The sequence below is a fragment of the Mustela lutreola genome, chromosome 11 (assembly GCF_030435805.1).
Source record: "Mustela lutreola isolate mMusLut2 chromosome 11, mMusLut2.pri, whole genome shotgun sequence".
NCBI lineage: Eukaryota > Metazoa > Chordata > Mammalia > Carnivora > Mustelidae > Mustela > Mustela lutreola.
In genome coordinates this window covers 93,104,898-93,123,804 of record NC_081300.1, presented here as the reverse complement: position 1 = coordinate 93,123,804, position 18,907 = coordinate 93,104,898, and the positions used below count along the sequence as shown (strand labels likewise).

Here is an 18,907-nt window from a genome sequence, read left to right as displayed (position 1 = left end):
GAAAGAGAGCAAGTGAGTGAGAGCAAACATGAGCACGGGGTGGAGGGGCAGAGGGAAAGAGACAAGCAGACTCCCCACACTGAGCAGGGAGCCCAGTGCTGGGTTTGATCCTAGGACCCTAAGATCATGACCCGAGCCGAAAGCAAACATTTAACCCAACTGAGCCACCCAGGTGTCCCTGTATGATCGCTTTTTAAGGCACAGGGAAACTGACCATGAATGTCTCAGTGTATATAAAAGACTGTTTACTCACTGAATCAACATCTAAGACAACTCCATGAAGCCCAAAGGTTTTCAGCATCCCCCGGATGGCGAATTTTGGCAGAGCAGTTCCCACAGTACTGCTGGCTACGTTGTTGCTGTCGGGAGAGCGGGTTACTACTGTGAGGCCTGAGGAGGACAGAAGGAGAAGTTTTTTCAGAAGCAAGTACCATTATCAAATTGGGACCCTATATTTTAGAGCCTAAAATAGCTCTACAGCATCTAACAATACCTCAGTTTAGTTGTAACTAAAAAAGGTACAAAGGTCAGTCTTGAAGATCGTATAAAAAAACATTGTGAGAACTCTCATAATAAAAACCAAATAAGCCAACTAAAAAAATTGACAAGGGATTCGAATAAACATTTCTCCAAAGAAAAATGAAGATACTCATGAAAAGATGTTCCATGTCATTAGGGACACAAGCCCAAGCCACAATAAGACCCCACTTCACACCCACCCACTGGGATGACTGTAATCTAACCAACAGAGGGTAGTAAGTGTTGGCGAGGATATGGACAAAATGGAAGCTGTATACATTTCCAGTGGGAATGTAAAATGGTGTACTTTGGAAAATCGTCTGGCAGTTCCTCAAAAAGTTCAACTTGTCATAGGACCCAGCAATCCCACTCTTAAATATTTACCCAAGAGAAAGGAAAACACACACTCACAGCTGCATTACTCATAACAGCCTGAAGTTAGAAACAACCCAAGTGTCCATCATTTGATCAGTGGATTAAAAAATGGGGTACCACCCGCACACTGGAGTATTATCTCGCCATAAAAAGGAACAAAGTACTAACACATGCTACAACATGTGTGTACCTTGAAAGACTGCGCTGTATGAAAGAGGCCAGACCCAAAGACCCCATGTTGTAGGATTCCATTCATAGGAAATGTCCGGAAGAGGCAAGTCCATAGGGACAAAAAGTAAATTAATGGGGCTCAAGGAAAGGAGAAATGGGGAATGGTGGGGGTACAGGAGCTCTTTTTGGAGGATGAAAATATTCTGGAATTAGAGGCAATGGTTTGGCGGTTATACAACCTTGTGAATCTACTAAAAACTGAATTGTATCCTTTAAGAGGGTAGATTTTATGGTTTGCAAATTATATCTAAAAAAGAAAAAGAGAATGAAAATATATATTTCTGCTTCTGTTCCTGATGTTCTCATATCGTTGTGAAAGTCTGATAATGAGTGGTTTCCAGTTTTCTTTCTTGTGCTTTTCCGAAATTTCGTTTCCTCAAAAAATGCAATAGATTTTTAATCAAAAGAATAAACACGTTCTATTAAAATTCTAAAAAAGCAGTGCAACCACACATTCGTGGTTCTAGCTCAGCAGCCCTGACCTAAGCTGGGAGGCCTATCTGGACCCCTCGCCACCCATGCCCCATTTCTCCCTCTGCCCCAGTACCCCGTCTCACTCTGTGAGTGCCAGCGAGCTCACACAGGAATGTACAGGCGGCCACTGGAGGCCACACAAGCTTTAGGGCCTCACAGAAGAGAGGCTGTCAGAGGTCCTGTCATTCCACAAAAGGAGAGTCACCCCAGGCGAGCTCGAGCTGCTCTGCTCACACTCAAAGTGAACACCCAACCCCTCATTCCACGAAGGTTCACAGATGAAGTAGGAGGGAAAACAGAACCTTTTCGAACTTTATCAATTGTGAACTTGTTCGCTTCGTCTTTAATGTCTTCAATGGTGGGAAGATACAGGTCTCTTGGGATACCGCCGTTCTCCTCGTAGAGAAATTCAACCGTCTGTCGGGCAATGTCCACCATACCTAAAAAAATATGACTGCACTGGTAACTCTCTGAAGAGTACACGGTCTTCGGATCAACCATAACACTGACTCATACTGAGAATGACGAGTTAAGAGAATCCTTCAAACACCGTCCACAGAAGTACAGAGCCTTTTGGGGAAGGTAATTATGGGAGTCTAGCAACTTTCAAACACTCGATGCCCTACTTGTTGGAACCCTTCAAATTTCTCCTCAGAAACACAAGCATGTGTGTGTAAAGGTCCACAAGCAGTCCCTGAAGCACCGCTCAGAAATCCCCAAATGGAGATGAGGAAAATATTCAGCAATACAGAATGGTTAAAAATCATGGGATGTTATTATGCAGTCATTTCATTTCCTAAGTAGAGGGCAAACAGAGGGTAACAAGTGAGGGAAGGTTTGCTTCTTACTTTGTACGTTTTTGTACTATGTGATTTTTACAGCCATCGCATGTTGCTTAAGACAGACAGAGCTCCACCAGCTTCTCCTACCCAGCACTGGAACTGGCTGTGTTCTTCCTTCCCAAGGGAGAACACATCGTTACGTTCACCAGCAGCACCACTATCAATTAATAAATGCAGTCAACACATGTCCCTGAAGAGACGGCCCTGCAGGGCACACGGGGCGGTGAGGTACAGTGTCTCCATCTGCCAGCGCGGCCGTAGCTCCCACGCTGCATGGGTTCAGACACGGGGGCGGCCACAGGCGCTGCCACGCAGGCTGATGGCCTGCACGCCCGTCTCCTAGTCCTTGACATGCTGGCCTTGCTGGAGGGAAAAGGCACAGCAATTCTGAGAGCACACTTTGGAAGGAGGAGGCTGCAATTAGAGAAGGATGCCTGGAGATAGAGCTGTCAGAGAGAACAGACGTGTGGCCGGATATTGGAAGATGATGGAAAAATCATCTTTGCAACATTTTCCAAAGGAACGGGGGACAGGAGAACAAATCCTGGGCTGTCGACCCAGCAGGAATCCAGGAACACGGGAAGGATGCCAAGGTCAACCACGCTCAGGACAGGGGTGGGGTCAGTAACCTTCCTCGGGGACTGGACAACAGGAGGCTGCTCTACCTCACGGGGGTGGCCCTTTGGGTACCACAAGCCATCCCCCAGCCTCCTTTCCACCTCTGCCACGGCTTCCATGAAGATTATATTCAAAAGGTAAATGTTTTAGGTTTAAATTAATTTGGTTCACATGACTAGTCACAGCACACAGACGGATTCCTAGAGAATGCCTTGGCAAGAGGCCACATTAGGGGCTGGAGGCCCGTCTGGGGGACTCATCGGTCCCCCTCTGGTCCAGGGCCACTTTTGGATGATCAGATTTTCTGCTGCGCTGTCTATACCTTCCCCTAACCACAATGGGAGCAGAAAAAGAGGAGGCACCCTTGGCCACAGATGCTGAGGATGGCTCTGGCACCAAAGGGGAAAAGAGAAGAAATCCTAATGTAAGCAGAACCTATATCAAAATACAGGCAAAGCAACCAACGATCACATACAGGGGCTTTCCACCTGCACACTGTAAATTCTCTACCCCCTTTCCTACTCTCTCCAAAGCGGTAAGAAGCAGCAGCCCCCCTGAAAACAGTGCTTTATGGTTCTCAGTGGAAGCCAGATGTCAGCCCGTCTGCTCGTGATCTCCACTCAAATAGCAGGTTCTCAGAGAAGCCACGCGAGATTGGCCTGGCCAAGCTACACACGTGCCGGACCCTGATCTACCGCACAGCCCCGACCACAGGTCACCTGCCATGGCCCACTGGGTGTTTCCCTCGCCGGGGCCCGTCGCCCAGGAGGCAGGCTGACTGCAGGGACAGGTAAGTGGGATGAACGGTTGGCTCAACACATGCCACCGCATCAAAGGCCTCCTGCCGCTGAAGCCTGCGCTGCATGGGTGCCTGGAGGCGGGAGGCAGCGCACCTGCCATTGCATTAAGTTAGAGTCGTTACAACCTGAGAGAAGGTCTGTTCTGCCCTCCAACAAAGCCCACGAGGGCATTTCCTCTCAGATGCTGAAAACAGATGGGGAAGAGCAAACTCTCTCTGGGATCTACTACACTGAATTGTGTTGCTCCTTTGCTTACCACCTCCCAGTGGCTTCCCATCTTGCAGAGAATAAAATCCAAAGTCCTCACGCGCCCGACGCTTTTCCCTGCCCCCTGCCTCGTGCACTCCCACCAAGAGTCTTCCTAATGTCGTTCCCTCTGTCTCAAACTCAAGAGTAGAGAAGATTTACTACTTATCTGCCCCAGAGCTGGGTTGGCAGCTGAACCTGGGCTCTGACAAGAGCAGGAAGCAATCCCGCCATGTCACGGGAGGTGTGGCTATGCCCACAGGTTAAGTTTAAACAAGATCATTTCACTGTCATACGCCTCAGCTTCGGGGATAGAAAGCATGAAAGTAAATAAGTAAAAATCAAACTATACATTTACACAAGCTGATTCAGTCCTAGTGCCAACATGGGAAAAAAGTAATCACTGGATATCTGGGACCTGGCATATTAATTGGCTAAAAAATGAAGGTCTAGTGGGGACTTTCCTTTTTATTTGGTCCTAAGCTCAGGACAAGCTCAAAGAGGAGCAAGGCTGCTGACATAGGACAAAGATGAGAAACTTCTCACACATCCCTGAGGCCCCATGTTTGGGAGAAAAAAGCAGGTGCTTCACAAGATGAGAAAAATCCTCAAAACAGAAATTAGCTACCTGCACTCAAGACTCACGAATAGTCCACTGTCTGGGGGCCAAACTTCGCATTATTCTTTGCTAGAGAAACTATGCTCATGGAAGAAAAATACCACCATCATTACCACAGTGACATCTAGAACCATATTAACTGAACACTTACTCTGTGCCAGGCACTGATCCTAGGAGCTTTACCTGTGTTAAAGCAGTTATTTCTCATATCCATAAAGGTGGTCACCATCACTGATTTCCGTGTTAAAGGGGAGGAAAGCCCAGCATGCTTCAGTAACTGTCCCAAGGTCAGACAGACAGCAAATAGCATAGCTGTAACTTGAGAGCCCAAATTATTAACCCCCAGGCCATCCAACTTTCCAGCACAACCATTTCAGCAGCCCATCAACCCACACATGGAGTTAAGCTGACAGGCAAAGAAAAGGCTGGCAATGGAAGCCGAAGAGCACAGAGCTCAGGAAAGGACAGGAGAGGACAAGGTTAGGTGTGGCCTGACGTTAGATGAGCCCCACGTTCCTGATTTATGACTAAGTTTCATCTAAGCACAGCTCAAGTCATGATGTAGCTCACAAGGAAAGCGCAAAGCACCAGACCTAGTTGTAAAGCACCCTTGATCTGGTCTAGGCCGGACTTGCGCTCTGCCTCATTGCGGAAGCGTCTTCGGATGGTAGGGAACACCTTGGTCTCCCAGGCTTTCACCAGTAGGGCGTAGTGGTCCTCCTGGAAGAGAAGGCAGAGGCATGAACAGAGAAGTACCTCGTGTGCACGTCAGCCCTTCCCCGACCTACACATCCCACCTACTCAAAGGCCAGCAGCAGAATCACACCTTCAGATGCCAGCGCAGGCAACAGCCCCGACTGTGGCAAGCCCTCTGAAGCCCAGTAAGCCCTCCACACTGACCCAGTGCTCAATCACTAGCAGGGTACTCCATTTCTCCCACACCCAGATCAGTACTGGGCCTAAGAGCTTAGCAGGTACATAACTGGAAATGTCCCCACTCCAGCCTTGTACCCTCAGATCAAAGTCATTCCTGGAGGCTCGTCCGGTCACCAGGGAGCCGCCGGAGCGCCGGGGGCCTTGTACCTGGGGAACATCGTCATCATCCTCATCATCACTTTCGTCGTCTGCAATGGGAGGTGGGTGGGGGTCTGGGCCCGAGGTGATGAAATTCTCATAACTGAGTTCGACTTTATAATGACAGGAGGTGTCACTGTCATATTCTGCAACAGAGCACAGTGACAGTGAATTCGAGGCAAGAGCAGGCCAGAAAGATCATGAACTTCTCTCCCCCTTAGACAAACCAAAATCTCCTCATTTGTGAGAAAGACTCCTAGCACTTGAAGGGATTTTAAAGGAGCCATGGAGTAACTAATTGTGTGTCATGATCCTGATTCCAAAAATTGTTTCTATGAATAGAACTCATGCAATTCACAGAAAAATTTGGAAAGTTCTTCATCAGGAGAAAGAAGTAAACAGAATCATAAAACAGTCTGCAAAACCAAGCCAGTTATAGTCTGCACACACCTTTAGATCAGGAAGCCTGGTTTTATTTGACTATGAAATTTGCCAAATAATTAGGAGAGCTTTTTCATTGTGCACTAACACCTACCACCTAGATTCCACAATTAGTATTTTATCAGTCATTGATGACCTCAGTTGTTTTTTTTAATGACCTCAGTTTTAAAACAACTTAAATAATTAATATTTTAAAAATAGAGGCAGCCACAAAATTCTGGGGCTTTTAGCCATCTTATAAAAAGTGGATAGTCTTTCCGGCTTGCATTTCCAAGCGATGCTCTGGCGGCACTGAGGAGTGGCAGGCGTCCTGGATGTGGGGAAATGTACCTTCTAGGCAGCGAAAGTACAGTGACCCCATCTCCTGTTCCCCGTTTTCTTTCACCGGGCCCACGAGAGCGAGCCCAGGTTGGCTGGGTTATGAATCAGCAGCGCCTGCATTCCCAGGAAGCAGTGGGGGCCCCGGGAGGCGGCGACTTACGCTGCTGAGCAGTGGCCACAGCGGCAATGCGGCACGGCGGCCCGTGAGTGCCCGGGTCGGACGCAATACTGGTGCCGGCGTCGTTGTCGCTATCAGATGCCATGGCGAAGGGCAGGGCCTCAAAGTTAGCGCTGATCTCCTCGGCCAGATCGGTGCACAGGTCGGCGGCGTTGCGGTGGGCCTGCCCTTCAGCATAGGCGAATGGACGGGAGCCAAAGTTAGCTCGAGTCTTGGTGTTCTGGGAAGGAGAGCAAATAGAGGATTTGAAAGGGGTTAGGTTTGTTTAGTTATTTAACACTCCAAGAAGAATGTCACTCAACATCAAACCAGAGGAAGGGCCCCAGCTCTGGGAAAGCATATGGAACGAGACAGAGGGGTCCGTGTAACTGCGTGCCCTGGGGCTGAGACGGAGCCCTGCACAGGTCACTGCCTCCCCCCACCCCCACGTCACTCTCCCAACCCTATGCTATTCAGACGGTGACCGTCCCTGTCCCCAACACTGTTCCTTCCTGCCTGATGCTGCCACACAAGCTACTCCTTTCACCGGGGACATGTTTCTCCTCTGATTTTGCCAAGTTAAGGCCAGTTAAGCCAGACCTGGCTCAAGCATTGCTTCTTCAAGGTAGTGGGGACATGGTCAGATTGGCTTCCATAAAGCCTATGATCTGCAATCATACCATGATGGTTAATTTCATTGTCAGTTTGGCCAAAGGATGCCAGACTAAACATTACTATGGGGTCTGTCTGTGAGGGTGCCTCTGGATGAGATGAGCATTTGAGTGTGGGTTCAGTAGAGTACAGATCGCCCTCCCCAGCGTGGCTGAACAACACCCAAATTCCTAAGGAGAACTCGTTTCCCTTCCCAGTAAGATTAACCTGCCTTTTTCTGAATGTGAACCACAGGCCACATCCCACCAGAGACGTCTTCGAGATACGGGGACAGGCGCTGCCCACAGTATGTGAAGTACACCCGGCCCTTGGCTGGCTGCCCTGGAGGAGGAGGGGTCCCCTCGGTTCTCTCCCAGCCAATTCCTGCCACGTCACCTACAGCAGAGAACGGGAAGGAGACATCTTGTTTTCCCTTCCACTGATTATTAAAGAAACTTCCAAACTGCAACCAGCATGGTGAGGCCACATATCGGCTATCTTTATTTATGCCACTAATTACATCTGAAAAAGGTCTAAAGTTATGTATTGCACTTGAGTAAATACAAACTATTCACAAGAAAATGCCCAGTGTCTAAGTTACACATTAAATGTAGCCTTTATCTTCCTGGCAGCCAAGACAAAAAGGGAAAACATTGGGAAGGATTTTTTTTTAAATAGAGAAACAGAAGTTTTCCCCTTTTGACACATGGAAAATTACTTATGGCACAAAGATAAAAAGGTAGTATTTTCTCGGCAAGTTTGTGGAAGATTTAGAAATGGTCTTAATACTATAAAACCCAACACACAGTGTAAGCTAGAGGTACATGGTTAAGTCCCTTTCTGTCCCACCTGCTACTTATATGTTTAAGGCATTTTTGTGGGAAGCGAAGACAAGCCAAGGTGCTTTCGGATGAGGAACTGAACAGGATAGAGCTCAGAAGCCCAGAGGAGCACGACCGGCACATTGGCGCTCCCGCGCTGGCTGCTCCAGGCACGCTGCTCGCACGCGGGGACATATGATTAGTCTCTCTTCACCAAGTGAACTCTTCACCAAGTGCATGGAGTTCTACGATTCTGCTTTTGATTACAGTCTCCTATACTCCACATACCACTAGGATGGGTTTCCCAAAGCCTGGGGACTTATCACCGTTTCCTGTGGCATCTCCAGGGCCCAGAGAAGCACCCGGCACACGGGAGATGCCCAGCAAGTATGTACTGATGCACGGACACCAGGAGTGTTGGCACAGAGGCTAAGATACTGCTGTAAAAAGTGAGTTCTTGATTCCTACCCAGACACATTTCTCTAGGAAGAGGGTGGCAAGTTTGCCTAAGGTCCTGTGCAAAACTTTCTCAAACAGTAAACTGTGACTGTTTTGTGCTGGAAACATTTAAGTGCTCAGCTGAAATGTCCCAGTTTTGCTCCAGAAAATGTGAGAGCAGTAACTGCCAGGAAATGATCTCTAAGTCATAACTTGACCACTGCACTCCCTGGAAGGTGTAATTTAACAAGCAGCTCCCTAAGTGAGGTGATGGCAAAATCACCCCCAGCCAGCTGCACAAGGTGACCTGATGGATCAAGGGACTTATTATTCCCCATGTGAGCAGCCCAGACCATCTACCACGTAGGACAAGTTCAGCTTCCTCAGAAACGATGTGAGAATGTACTGTCTGAAACTATGTAGCCAACACATCTGGGGGCTTCTAATGGCAAGAGGACAATGCCTACACTTTGCTCCTCTACTAGAGCAGGAAGGACCGATCCCAGTTCATCCATACAGAGAAAGATACTTATTTGGAGGCTAAAAAGAAGAGGGAGGAGGGTTTTTATTGTTGTTTTAACTGAATCAACGGTCTACGAGACTCAAACTTCTGGGCAGATGTGTCGAAGCAGGACAAGATGTTTAGGCCCCCAAGAACAAAGTGTACAGCACGTTAGCTATGAGTAACGCATTCTGCAAGTTCCTCAGGGCTGGTGATAAGCTTTTTTTTTTTTAACCTATTTATCTGCTCATCAGTGAAAAGCTGACAAAAGGCTCAACTTCAAAGAGAAGCAAAAATCTCAGGTTTTTCTAAGGTTGCAGGAACAGAAGCACATGGGACTCCTACCTTACCAAATGGAGGTTCTTATACTGGCCTCCGGAAAGGAGTGGTTTGGTGTAAACTAGCCGACGGCAATGACAAGTACTTGGCTTTCACTAAAAGACAAATTGCCCGTTTCCCATTGCCAAGTTTCTTTACTTTTAACCCATTTAGACAAAATCTGGGAGCAACAGAAATACACAGGGTGTTTCAAAAAAAAAAAAAAAAAGCTCCCGCCACACTCACCAGGAGACAGAGTCACGTCCAAGCGCACGCTCTTCCACTGTAATAAACTGGAACCATTGTAGTGCACGGCTCGGCCATTGCTAGGAAATCGAGCAAAGCAAAGTCAAAGCCAAGGCTGACTGGCCAATACAGAGGCAGTTAAGTAGTGAACAGGCTCAGGGGCTTCAGAAGCACAAGAGTAATGACGAGAGCAACCCTAAGAGCTATTCTCTTTGCCTCAACTTGAATATATTTCCAATTGGTATTTTATACAGTTTTGGAGGTTGAGACTATAATATTATTTTAGTATTAAAGCACCGACAACCACTAACTTTTTTTTTTTTTTTTTAGCAACAGCAATAGTAGCCACTTACTTATGGAAAAGACAAGTGCCCACTGGATTAGTCCAAGCCCCATCTCGTTTCTCTGCTTCTGTAGCGAAGCCAAAGGAAACGATTGGTCCCGTGTCGTCATCAGTATCTCCATAGGAAACAATTTCGATTTCCCAGTAAAAAGATGGGGCCTGAGGAAACACCAGAAGCAGGCAGGCAATCAGAGGGCTCCAGCTGGGCCCTTGAAACTCGCTTTTTCTTTCAAGATGAAGGAAATAGGCAAGAGATCGTGTGCTTTCTCACCTGAACGGGCAGTGGTGAGGTGGCATAGATAAATGTGCCCCTGGGCAGACCACCCCCAGCGCTGGGGTCAGCCAGGAAGGTGACGGAAGTAAGGTGTGATGAGAACATGCAGGCTCGGACGGGCGGGAACACTCGTGAGGGGCTCCAAGTGATCTCTTTGGGCTACAATGGGGGGAAAATGCCTCCTTCAGTACGACTGCAAACACAAATTCCCTTAACTTCTCAAAGAAGAAAAATTTTTATCTAGTGGGATTATAATATAGGTTCACCTTTTAAGAATAGACCCTGTTTTTACAAAGGAAACTGTATTTAAAAAAAGGCAGTCTAGGGGCACTTGGGTGGCTCAGTTGGGTAAGCATTTGCCTTTGGCTCAGGTCATGATCCCAGAGTCCTGGGATTGGGTCCCGTGTCAGGCTCTTTGCTCAGCAGAGCGCCTGTTTCTCCCTCTCCCACTCCCCCTGGCTGTGTTCCCTCTCTCACCATCTCTCTCTCTGTTAAATAAATAAATAAAATCCTTAAAAAAAAAAAGAAAGAAAGAAACTGGAGATGATGCAGATAGGCAACAAGAAAGCCTGAGTGGGGAAACTGAGGCACAAGGGTACACTGGACTATTAAGTTTCTACTTATTGACACGGAAAGGCAGTCATCATCTATGGAGGCAGAAAAACTAGATGCAAAACAGTGTGAACAGCAGAGATTCGTTGTCATGCAAAAAATACAGGGATCCATCATGCCGTAACCCTGACAACGCTAAATGGAGATGTTGACATTTCAGGCGACATTTTGCAACATTGTTGGTGCAACCATCACCACTATCAAATTTTAGAGTGTTTTTGTCCCTCTTAAGTCCCTACCTGTTAGCAGTCACTCCTCATTCCCCGCATCCCTGCCCTGCAAGTCTCTGGCAAGGACCCATCTGCCTTCTGTCTCTAGATCTGTCTGTTCTGGACATTTCAAATAGATGAGAACCCATAATACACGGTCTTTTGTACCTGGCTTCTTTCACTCTGTAATTTCAGGGTTTATTCATATTGTGGCACAGATCACTACTTCATCACTTTATTTATTTTTTGTTTTTTACTTCTTAACTTTTTTTTTGCATTTTTCTGCATACTTTTAAAAATTTTTTAATTTCTTTTCAGCGTAACAGTATTCATTGTTTTTGCACCACACCCAGTGCTCCATGCAATCTGTGCCCTCTCTAATGCCCACCACCGTTCCCCCAACCCCCCACCCCCTGCCCCTTCAAAACCCTCAGATTGTTTCTCAGAGTCCATAGTCTCTCATGGTTCACCTCCCCTTCCAATTTCCCTCAACTCCCTTCTCTCCATCTCCCCTTGTCCTCCAAGCTATTTGTTATGCTCTACAAATAAATGAAACCATGTGATAATTGACTCTCTCTGCTTGACTTATTTCACTCAGCATAATCTCTTCCAGTCCCGTCCATGTTGCTACAAAAGTTGGGTATTCATCCTTTCTGATGGAGGCATAAAACTCCAGAGTGTATATGGACCACATCTTCCTTATCCATTCGTCCGTTGAAGGGCATCTTGGTTCTTTCTACAGTTTGGTGACCGTGGTCCTTGCTGCTATAAACATTGGGGTACAGATGGCCCTTCTTTTCACTACATCTGTATCTTTGGGGTAAATACCCAGTAATGCAATTGCAGGGTCATACGGAAGCTCTATTTTTAATTTCTTGAGGAACCTCCACACTGTTTTCCAAAGTGGCTGAACCAATTTGCATTCCCACCAACAGTGTAAGAGGGTTCCCCTTTCACCACATCCTCTCCAACACATGTTGTTTCCTGTCTTGCTAATTTTGGCCATTCTAACTGGTGTAAGGTGGTATCTCAATGTGGTTTTAATTTGAATCTCCCTGATGGCTAGTGATGATGAACATTTTTTCATGTGTCTGATAGCCATTTGTAGGTCTTCATTGGAGAAGTGTCTGTTCATATCTTCTGCCCATTTTTTTGATATGATTATCTGTTTTGTGTGTGTTGAGTTTCAGGAGTTCTTTATAGATCCTGGATATCAACCTTTTGTCTGTACTGTCATTTGCAAATATCTTCTCCCATTCTGTGGGTTGCCTCTTTGTTTTGTTGACTGTTTCCTTTGCTGTGCAGACGCTTTTGATCTTGATGAAGTCCCAAAAGTTCATTTTCACTTTTGTTTCCTTTGCCTTTGGAGACATTTCTTGAAAGAAGTTGCTGTGGCTTATACTTCCTCACTTTTTAAAGCTGAATAACATCCCATTTTATGGAGATATGCACTCATTTGATGCATCTATTCATCAGGGAGGTAAACATCTTGGTTGTTTCCACTCTGGGGCTAGTACAAATAAGCTGCTAAGAACATCTACCGAGATGCCAATTCAGAACACTTTGCCACTTTTGCTTTCTAATCAACTCTCAATCTCTATGTATACTTTTATCATTATAACTTATATTATATGGACTATAGATCTAAAATTTTCTTTTTTTTTAAAAGATTTTCTTTAATTGACAGAAGACACAGTGAGAGAGGGAACACAAGCAGGGGGAATGGGAGAGGGAGAAGCAGGCTTCCCTGCCGAGCAGAGAGCCCGATATGGGGCTCAATCCCAGGACCCTGGGATCATGACCAGAGCCGAAGGCAGACCCCCAACGACTAAGCCACCCAGGCACCCCTAGATCTAAAATTTTCTAAGTTTTTTCTGTTACTGATAATGTGAGAAATTATTTACAAATTAATGAGTTCTGCTCCTTTGCTGTGATCTTTCATTACTCAGAATGTCAAATCGATGTGCCCGGACATTCAGAGACGATAGCGCATCAGCACAGAGCGTGCACCTTCCCACGGCTTTGCAAACGCTCATTCTAAAGGGCACTCGGGGACCAGCGGCCTTCTTTAACGCGGCGCCCGGCAGCTGGGCTCACCTGTCTCCGGTCGGCCTGCAGTGGCGGCGGCGGCGGCCGAGCGCAGTCCCGGTAGAGCATCCGCAGCCGCTCACACTGCACCTCCACCACCGCCAGTCGCTCTCCTGGAGGGGAGCACACGGAACACATGAACGTTAGTCCCACACCCCCGAGAGAGCTCCAACTCTTCTGGAGTTGGGTCAAAACAATTAAATGCTTCGGAGATTATGCAAATTCCTTAAAAAAATAATAAAAGCCAATAGTCTGCGATAGCTTTGTCTACTACACAAAGCAGCGCAGCAACATGGGCAAGTGCGTGAGTTCTTAAGTGGGGCTGCCTGGATCCAGGACCTGGCTTCGTGACCCGGCATTTACCGTCTCGCTTCCAGTACGGGAGTAACAACAGCACCTGCGCCTCACAAGGTCATGAAGAGATGAAGTAACACAAGTGGGGCTTTTAGTTAAGTCCCTAGCACAGGATGAACACTCAATAAAATGGAAGCTCATCATTGAAACGGATTTTTAAAACATCTACTATCTATTTAACATCTCCTAGGAGCAAGGCACAGTGCTCGGTGCTGGAGAATACAAAGATACGGGAGCCCAAAGCTCCCGCCCTAGGAGGACAGAGGAGATGTGTGCGCTCCGACACGTCACGGACACTCGCAGTACGCGGCTGCGGGATGCGGTATGATCTAAGCACAAACACTTCACTCCGGGACCCAGAAAGGCTTTGTAAGGACAGACTCAAATTAGAGCTTAGAAAATACAGGGTCTCAAGAAGCAGAGGAAGAAGGGAATTCCAGGCGGTTTGGCAAAAGGAGAAAAGGTCTAGGAGAGTCAAGAGTCAGAGGCCTTGGGAGTACCTCAATCAACACACAACAATCAGTTCAAAATGGATCAAAGACCTGAAAAAAACTTATAGTTAAAACTAAAAAACCCTTAGAAGAAAATAATGGTGTAAATTTTCATGACTTTGAATTAGGCCATGGTTTCTTAGCTAGGACACCGAAAGTATATGCAATAAAAGAAAAAAGAAAGAAACTGGACTTCACCAAAATGAAAACCACTTGTGTTTCAAAGGATACTATGGAGGAAGTGAAAACACGACCCACAGAATGGGAGAAAAGATTTATGTGCTACCTGGTCAGAGACTAGTACAGCTAAAATTACACAGACTCTTAAAATTGGGGTGTCTGAGTGGCTCAGTCAGTTAAGCTTATGACTCTTGGTTTCAGCTCAGGTCAGGATTTCAGGGTGATGGGGTCAGGCTGTGTGTCGGGCTCCACACTGAGCATGGAGTCTGCTTGAGAGTCTCTCTCCCCCTCTGCCAATCCCCCTGCTCATGCACACGCAGTCTCTAAATAAATAAATAAATAAATAAAATCTTTAAAAAAATTGTAAGAGCCAACGATAAGAGTTGGGGCTCCTGGAGTCCCAGGATCGGGTCCCGCATTGGGCTCCCTGCTCAGTGGGGAGTCTGCTTCTCCCTCTGATCCTCCCCACTCCTGTGCTCTCTCTCAAATAAATAAGTAAAATCCTGAAACAAATAACTCTTACAATGTGGGGAGTCTGCTTCTCCCTCTCATCTTCTTCCCTCTCATGCTCTCTCTTACTCTCTCTCAAATAAATAAATAAAATCTTAAAAAACAAAACAAAACAAAACAAAAAAACACAGTCTGAGTATGACCTAAAACAGGGAAGTTGGAAAGGAGAGCTTACTCCAGAGGAAATAAGGACTTTAGTCTTAAATGTGGGGTATTCATGAGGCTGGGAGTCCTAAGAGAAAGGTCCGAGAGGCCTGGCTAGCCAGGGAGGGACCACCCACAGAAGCAGCTATGGGAAGCACAGGGGAGGGCAGAATGCAAAGAAGATGGGTCAGCAAAGCTGAGTGCAGTTTCAAGTGAGGTCTGGGCCCCTCTGAGCACAACAGTCCAGGCTCACCTTCAAGTGATTCTGACTTTTGGGTGGAGCTGGGAAAGCATTTTAAACATGCTTCCGAGGGGTTCCTACGAACTTGCAAAGTCTGAAAAGAACCTCTGGCTCAGGGAATGTGTATATTTAGGAAGTAGGCAGGAGAAAAAAACAGCTGGACCAGAGAGATTCTGGCTTCTGTAAGAACATAAAGCTGGGAATTTTTCTGGTTTCTACAGGCTTTTTCTTCAGATTAAAATCTGTTTCCCATGCTATTTCAACCAAGGGATTCAGTGAACTTCACAGAAATATTTCTTCATGGGAAAAAGCTCTTTGGCATACTGCTTATCTTCCTAGACCAAATGGAAATTAGATATTCTTTTCCCTGGATTAGAGAAGCTAGAAAATTATGTTAGGAGTAAGTCAACATTATAATGCCCAGTATTCTGTTTAATTCATCCCAGAGGAAGTAAAATAATGGAAGAAATTCACTGAATTTTTTTTCATTTTAGAGAATCAAGTGTATTAATTATTATGTGTAAATTTCACATTTTCACACATTAAATAAAAAGTCTTGATACATTCAAAAATAAAAATCAAAGAACCTTCTCTTCTACCCATCACCTTGAATCATTTATTAAACAGCTTTGCTTCTAATAATTTATTAAACAGTCCAGGACTCTTTTGTGGGCTCTAAGAATTCATTGCTGTGTTATAATGTAATCCAGAAGCAGGGCTGGTTGGTTGTTGGTGATTGTTCACAGGTAAAGGACTGAAAAGCCAGCAAACCTTGATACGTGCTTTAAACTTCAAGGGTCTTTCTGGTAACCTATTAAGTGACTCATTAAGGACTGTTAAACTTAACAGAAGACACTATTTTAGGATATAAATTGATGTGTATAAGCTCACAGTCTTCTGTGCAATTAATAAACACTTCCCACACATTTCTATCCAACTCTTTGTGACTGCAGAGTTCTTTTCCATTAGGGAAGATGGGTTACGTGGGTTATTATTAAAACCATTTGAGGCCACTGCTCCAAACACTACGATTCCCAGCTTGTACATGAAGTATGAAAGTTAATTTCACAGTTTAAGACTCCTTTATTCAATAAAATGTATAAAAAGGATACTCAGAAAGAGTCCTAAAAAAAGTGAGTGATGGGTGGCTCAGTCATTTAAGTGCCTGCCTTCAGCTCAGGTCATGATCCCAGGGTCCTGGGATCAAATTCCATATTTGGCTCCCTGCTCAGGGGGGGAGCCTGTTTCTCCCTCTCTTTCTGCCCTCAGCTTGTGCTCTTTCTCTCAAATAAATAAAAATCTTTAAAAAAGAAAGAAAGAAAGGAAAGTCAGTGATCAATTCAGCAAGTGCATGCTTGCTAAAAATCAGTCATGTAGATCTGCAAGGTAGGCCAAGAACATGAAAAAGTAGAGGCCAGGAATGAAGACCCAACCACGAGTACAAAGCTGAATTATGGGCACACATTTAGTCACAAGGAATTTCCCCTGAGAAGCCTAGCAAATTTCTTTTCTTCTGTTCTTATTCTCTATGCTCAGGATCTCTCTGAAGTTTATTAATGTGGTCACTGGTTCCACAGCGCTACCCCTAAAGAGGAAGGTGATTTGAAAAGTAAGACATGGAATGAAGACCAAACCAAAGACCAACTAACAGAAATTGGTACCATGGGAAAAAGAACAAAAACTTAAGGACCAAGAGGAGATTAGGGAGTGACTGAAAAAGCAAATGGCATTAGAAATAATAAATAATATGGATAATAAAAATGACCCCCTGCATACACAAAGGATACCACTAAAACCAGTAAGGAAGTTAAAAATATTCATTTATTCCTTACAGTTCATGAAAATGCTACCACTAGAGCACTCAAGTATATTAATCTATGAGCAATTTCCCTTAGAGTCCAGTTAAATCCTTGGGGACAAAGCATAAATTTTCACTTAAAACAACCCAGGACCAACTACCAAATTACAGGAAATCTGAAGATTGAGGGACACAATAAATGACACCACAGAGACACAATCAGCAAAATCCAGACCATAGAAAACCCTTCAAAAAATAAATTGCAAGGCAAAAAGAACATAATGGAGGCACGTGGGTGGCTCAGTTGTTAAGCATCTGCCTTTGGTTCATGTTATGATCCCAGGGTCCTGGGATCGAGCCCTGCACTGGACTCCCTGCTCGGCAGGAAGCCTGCTTCTCCCTCTCCCACTCCCCCTGCTTGTGTTCCCTCTCTCACTGTCTCTCTGGCAAATGAATAAACTAAATCTTAAAAAAAAAAAAAATAAGGAACATAATGAGAGGAATCAAGATTTTATTTTATTTTTATTTTTTTAAGATTTTATTTATTTATTTGAGAGAGAGACAGTGAGAGAGAACATGAGCGAGGAGAAGGTCAGAGAGAGAAGCAGACTCCCCGTGGAGCTGGGAGCCCGATGCGGGACTCAATCCCAGGACTCCGGGATCATGACCTGAGCCAAAGGCAGTCGTCCAACCAACTGAGCCACCCAGGTGTCCCAGGAATCAAGATTTTAAAAGAAAATTAAAAGATAGCAATGAAATTACAGTGTAAGAATTTTATTTGGCTCCTGCTTCAAATAAACAAATTCAAACTCAAGTATGACTTTATGAGAAAATTAGAAAGTTGCACATGGACTAGATAGTTAATATTAAAGAACTACTGTTAATTTTTCTGATACAATAAATGGTATTCTGGTTTTTTTAAGAGTCCTTATTTTTTAGAGACACATACCAAAATATCTATGGGTAAAATAATATCGAAGAATATTCCTGAAAACAATCCAGGAGGGGAGTACAGCACAGATGAAACAGGACTGACCATGAGTTGATAACTGCTGAAACTGATGGTTCCTTATACTTGTCTCCCTATTTTTGTGTTTAAACACACACACACACACACACACACAGATGGATGTTAGTGCAAACACCTCTGATTTCAAATGTAGCCAATGACAATAGTCAGAAAGTATCAGTAGCCCTAAGTGTTCATAAATAGTTCTAACAGGAAAATAAATGCAATGAATTAATATGAATGGAAGAGAGAAAACATGCCGGCATGGTCCCCAAGTTAAATTGAAAAACACTGATTTACCACCTCATGAGTACTGAAAGCTGTTTACATTTCTACATCTGGGATAAAAGGTGTGCTAGTCCTGCCTAGAGTTCAGCTACTTGGAGTGTGTGTGCATGTGCATGTTAGCATTCCATCATCAAACCGGAAATGAGCGCACAACACTCAATAATAGAGGATGGTACAGAAAGCCACAGGTACTTACCAGCACTGCATTCCTGGGCTACTAGGTTGAGAACTTCGACAGCTGCTGGACACTGTTGTATGAATTCTTCACAGAACAAGCTGTCTTCTAAAAGCTGGGCCATGACCAGGCATGCTCTTAATGTTAAAAGATTTATAATATTTCAAAGTCATCAATGTTCATTCTCTAAAAAGTCAACTATGAAAGGCATTTCAACCATATTTTCCCCCTAATTTACAAGAAGGTACAAACTCCCCATTCCACTTGCTTTTTTTTTCTGAACTGGATTGGTCTGGAAACATAACTTCTCTTTTCCCCCTGAGTAATTGCTGACACCGTACAGGCAAGCCAAAGAGGGGGAATGGTTACCATCTTCACACAAGTGGAGATACAAGGCGCCAAGTGAGAAATCAGCATTATCTTTTAAGAAACATCGCCTAAACTGTGCTCCACGGGCAATAGTAGTGTTCTGGGAATAAGAGGAACCCAGACACTTGG

The 18,907-nt window shown here is 45.1% G+C and overlaps 1 protein-coding gene across 8 annotated transcripts in view; it reads right to left on the bottom strand.

Moving 5' to 3' along the window:
- The window catches only part of HECTD4 (HECT domain E3 ubiquitin protein ligase 4), a 184,529-nt gene that overhangs the window by 35,379 nt on the left and 130,243 nt on the right, over positions 1 to 18,907 (bottom strand). For all 8 annotated transcript variants that reach the window (XM_059139623.1, XM_059139624.1, XM_059139626.1 and 5 more), the window contains 11 exons: positions 18,431 to 18,546; positions 13,229 to 13,332; positions 10,308 to 10,469; positions 10,047 to 10,195; positions 9,694 to 9,773; positions 7,601 to 7,764; positions 6,721 to 6,958; positions 5,808 to 5,944; positions 5,318 to 5,444; positions 1,902 to 2,039; positions 254 to 390 (listed from right to left, as the gene is read on the bottom strand). In XM_059139623.1, coding sequence (XP_058995606.1) covers positions 254 to 390; positions 1,902 to 2,039; positions 5,318 to 5,444; positions 5,808 to 5,944; positions 6,721 to 6,958; positions 7,601 to 7,764; positions 9,694 to 9,773; positions 10,047 to 10,195; positions 10,308 to 10,469; positions 13,229 to 13,332; positions 18,431 to 18,546 — 1,552 coding nt within the window. The remainder of the gene's footprint in view (positions 1 to 253; positions 391 to 1,901; positions 2,040 to 5,317; positions 5,445 to 5,807; positions 5,945 to 6,720; positions 6,959 to 7,600; positions 7,765 to 9,693; positions 9,774 to 10,046; positions 10,196 to 10,307; positions 10,470 to 13,228; positions 13,333 to 18,430; positions 18,547 to 18,907) is intronic.